The 4,547-nt window shown below is 37.8% G+C and overlaps 1 protein-coding gene across 1 annotated transcript; it reads right to left on the bottom strand.

The window, feature by feature from the left end:
• Window positions 1–478: 478 nt before the first annotated feature.
• On the bottom strand, window positions 479–4,227 carry LOTGIDRAFT_92084 (hypothetical protein; the record flags this gene model as incomplete). Its single annotated transcript, XM_009063634.1, has 6 exons — window positions 479–764; window positions 819–1,355; window positions 1,449–1,870; window positions 2,133–2,324; window positions 2,483–2,577; window positions 3,024–4,227. Coding segments are annotated over 6 exons (2,736 nt in total), but the record flags the coding sequence as incomplete, so codon positions are not given.
• Window positions 4,228–4,547: the final 320 nt, after the last annotated feature.

Below are 4,547 nucleotides of genomic sequence, written 5' to 3'. Positions count from 1 at the left end.
TTATTACATTTAAAAAAAAAAACATCTCATCTTATTAACATGGTCACTTGAAAAGGCATTGATCTATTCAACCGTGGCGTGTGGTCATTTTCTCTCGTTTAATGTGAAATGATTATTCTTTATCGAAGCAACATCTGTGCGACGGCATGTCACTGCTGTGAATAAGATTTACATTTTATATGTAAAAGTAAACGTTATTCAAATATCGATCATAATTTCAAGCTTTAGCTCTTAAATAGTAAACTGTACAAACCGTGTTTGGTGTTTCCAAAAGTTTGGGTAAAACTGGCGGCATTTTATGTCTGATCTGTCTTTTATAAGATTTACCCAATATATTACTAGATTCTTGCTCCATTTCCTGCTTTTTTAACAGTTCATTCAGTTCGTCCTTGTCTTGAAGATGCTCAAATTGAGCCTTCAAACGTTCAAATCCTCTTTGTTTAACCAGGTTAACCGCTTTACGCCAATATGGTAGCTTACCACCGTTCAGTACCCTCATCGTCCGAGCTGAACCACATCTTCGAAGATCTTTTGGCACTGTTCTTTGGATTGCAGCAGCCTTGATTGTTTTGGGAAGTTGTTTCCACCTCTCACCAAATGTTCCAATGTATTTTCCACAGATAGTCCAAAGTCTTATAGCACAGTCACTACTAGTAGTGATAATGAGTTGCCTATCATTGATAAACTCTAAGCGGTTAATAGCTTTAGTATGGGCACGGAATGAGTTCAGGCACAAAGGCTCCTTTAAAGTCATTTCCGGATTGCTCGAAGCTGGCGGAGGTCGCCTTTTAAAATTTTCACCTTTATCTTGACGGAACGCAGCACTGATGGCAAAAATCCTAAGATAAGGAAATCGTTTTGTCAGTTTCTTAAATCTGGCATATGATGTGCCATCGGGAACACGGAGACGAATACAATAATTCATGATGTCCCAAACTTTAACGACGCCCATGGTATCAGCAGTAATAAGATAGTTATTATCTATATCCGTAACCATACAGTTTACGCTACAACCAGGTTGATGTCCAGCATTGAATTGACCTAATAAACCACCCTCATGAGCGACGGACCAAAAGCGCACCCAGCCTTCCGCACCCGAGGAAACCAAAACAGCAGTGTCTTTATCCAAATGATTTCTCTTTTCAAGAAAAATCATACTTTCAATTGAAGCTTCGTAATTCTTTGTAAGACTGTCATAATCTTGTCGACTATAAAGTTTCTTCGGTATCTTATCAAGATCTGGACTCTGGGGATTCAAAGCTCCCAACAAAGGATGTTCGTAACTCTTGTCTTCGATGTTCATAATGTTGCATAATTCTTCCTCACCATCCTTATCATCGATGTCTTCTAGGCTTCTACTTTCGACTTTTTGTTTTAAATGGTAATCCTGGCCAGCATAAAAGCTACCAATTTTGGATTTGGTCAAAGTTGGAAAGTCCATTGGTGACATAATTGAATCAGCTGAATCAAGTCGATATTCAGAATCACTTTTAGGTTGATATGAAGGGGTTTGTGTTTCCTGGTTCTCGCCGTAGCTATAAGTACCGTCTGGATTAGCTTTATCCGATTCATGAGCATTGAGCTTACAGACAACATGACCAGTTTCTCGAAGCCATACATTAATCGTACCATCATACGCACCAGTTGCTAATAACGTAGGATGAAAGTAAGCCATACAAAGAATGTCCTCCTCATGCTTCTTAGGCCACCTTTTACAGCTATCAGCTCCTTCGCCATCTACAAATACATTGATGAATCTGAACCAACCAGTAACATAAAATTTTCGAGCTGTACAAATAATCCCCGTCACCATAGCCCTTTCTGACGCGTAAAAACTCTGAAGCACAGCACCAACATTGAAATTCCAGACCTTAAATGAAACAAATTCGAGTGCAACATTTCGACCATGGCATGTTTGTACAGTATCTATATATATAATATCCTAGTGCAGCCCAATTCATGACCATTTGCCAGCGTTAAGTTTAGTTCAGAGAAACACTTAATTGGACATCGTATCACGAATTTGGGTTTTGACATGGTCTTATTAAGGAAGTGTGACGAATGGGGCGTGTTTTGGACACGATGTTAATTGGTCGAAAAGCGTACTTTACTAATAAATAAAAGAAGTTTACCTTGATAATTCCGTCTCTGGCGCCAGTCAGCAACCTTCTCATAGGTGGGTCAAAAGCCATGGCAGTAATCTCTAGAGGTGTGAGCACACCATCTTCCATTAGTGTATGAGCATTAACAAACTGCATGGATTTCTCTCCTGTTTCCATATCCCATACACTGACCACAGATTCCTCACATGCTGTTATCACTACCTGAAATATCATCAGAGATAACTGATCAGTAATTGATGGAATTAGCACCACCCAATACACAATATGATATAATGTCATTCTCATATGGTATAGATATATACACGGAGGGACTGAAGACAGGAAAAAAGAATTGCAAAGAACGATATCACGGGTATTACCTTAAAGGAAGGATTATATAGAACTTGTACAACAGGTTTATTGTGTGACAATATTTCAGCATGACGTTCATCTTCTTCACGACTCTCCAGCAATCCTGTAATAATAAATTCAGATATCGCTATCCACATAATATTATATTGTAGTTTATAACTTATAATTATTTCGCTTCCGATTACATATCCGACGTCTGCTGTTCACATAACTTTTAAGAACTTAACCATATTGTACGATAGCTTAGAGTCCGATTGTTTCTGGAATCTCAGGAAGCAGAAACACAAAACGGTGCAAATAGAAGCTATAAGCCCATGGAACACATACATGGAGCCTATTTTGAATCTCTTCATAATGTTCATTACAACTAATTCCGTTCGAATTTTCGAGAACACATTTGTTGTTTATCTATTTAGAATAAAGTCTTATAAATGCAAGGTTCATAATCTCCCCTGGTATATTTCATAATCAGTCTAATGTGTTCCACCATGTTACCTCCAAACGTGTAATCAGCTTCAGTGATTCGATTAAATAGATATTAAAGACGACTTATCTTACCTAGTTTATTAGTTGCTAAAACCAGATGCTGAAGATCAGGATTAAATAGAATGGTTGAGATAGGAAACGGTCCAAGGGAGATAATTCTACCACTAAGATTCTGGAGACAACTCTGATCCTTAAGGTCGAAAACACGGATACTTTTACCTTTGTCGATACTGAGAACTTGATGTTTCTTGCCAATCAAAACAATATGTACCACAGGCTTGGTGTGACCTTTCAGTAGCAATATACATTTATTGTTGACATACGGATTCCATATTCGAACATTGTAGTCCATACCTCCAGTCGCAATGATATTAAGTTTGGCACAGTAATCGAATGCAAACAAGCCTTTATTCACCTTGAAATAAGATGGTGATTTCTTTTTAAGAAAGTCTCCCAAATAAAGAGAGGTGGTACTTGATTGACAACACGACAAAAAACATCCCAATTCTGGGATATAAGCTATCTTAGTTACCCAGTCATCGTGGATTCCAGCCAGACGAAAAGCTTTGATATTTGGAAAATGGCCTTTTAGCAGCTCTGCAAAACTTATTCGCTTTGCCATCTCCTGCTTGGTAGGTAATGAACCAAAGAGTCCACTTCCACGTTGAATTTCAAAATATATCCCGTAATCATTTCCGGCGGTGTCACCCCATACCATTACTGACTGCTTCTTTCCGTCTAAATCCGCCCAATAGTCCATGGTGGTGACACAGTTCTCTAAACCCGTTATCACATATCTTTTGACAAATTTCTTAGCTGTGATATCATAAAAACTTATATCCCGATCAGTACTAGCAACCGCTATCATATTGACGTTATAGACTGACACCATGTCAACAAACCATGGCTGAGTTGCTCGATCATTCGGTACCGCAACAGTATGACACCTATTGTAACGCAACCCTAAACTCCAGAATGTAACAATACCATCTTTGCTGAGAGTTGCATATTTGCCATTCGTGTAGTCCATATGAGTCCATCGTTTATGGACATGAGGTGAATAAATGATTCGGACTATATTGTCATGGTGACGCGTATGAATGCATTTTATTTCTTTCGGAAAGGGTTTTTCTTTCAGCATTTCTAACATCTGTGATTTTTCCTGATATTCTAATAAATTGTAGCTAACGTATTCCTCCCAATCTAATGTTCCGTCACAGTTAGCGTCCATTTTCATAAACAATGTTTCCACTTCCTCTTCATCTATTGGCTGAAAGAAACAAAATTTTATGTCTAAATGTCTACAGATCATTATAATGTTGTACATTTTGACTAGTTCAGTGATTGGGTGTATTCAAGAATAAAATGCGGGCAGTTGCATTATTATTTGTTTTTAAAGAAACCATCCCAGAATGATCTGATGCGACAGGTGGTGATAAAAAAATATCCATTAATTATAGACTATAGACTAGAACTTGGTTACGCTTTGGCAACTCTATCAAAATAACCATTTTCATTCAAATCTGCTAAAAAACACTTTTGAATGTGAATTTATGATTATCTCTTACCTTATTAGATGTCTGCCTG

The sequence above is a fragment of the Lottia gigantea genome, assembly GCF_000327385.1.
Source record: "Lottia gigantea unplaced genomic scaffold LOTGIsca_59, whole genome shotgun sequence".
NCBI lineage: Eukaryota > Metazoa > Mollusca > Gastropoda > Lottiidae > Lottia > Lottia gigantea.
This window is presented reverse-complemented; position numbering and strand designations above follow the sequence as displayed.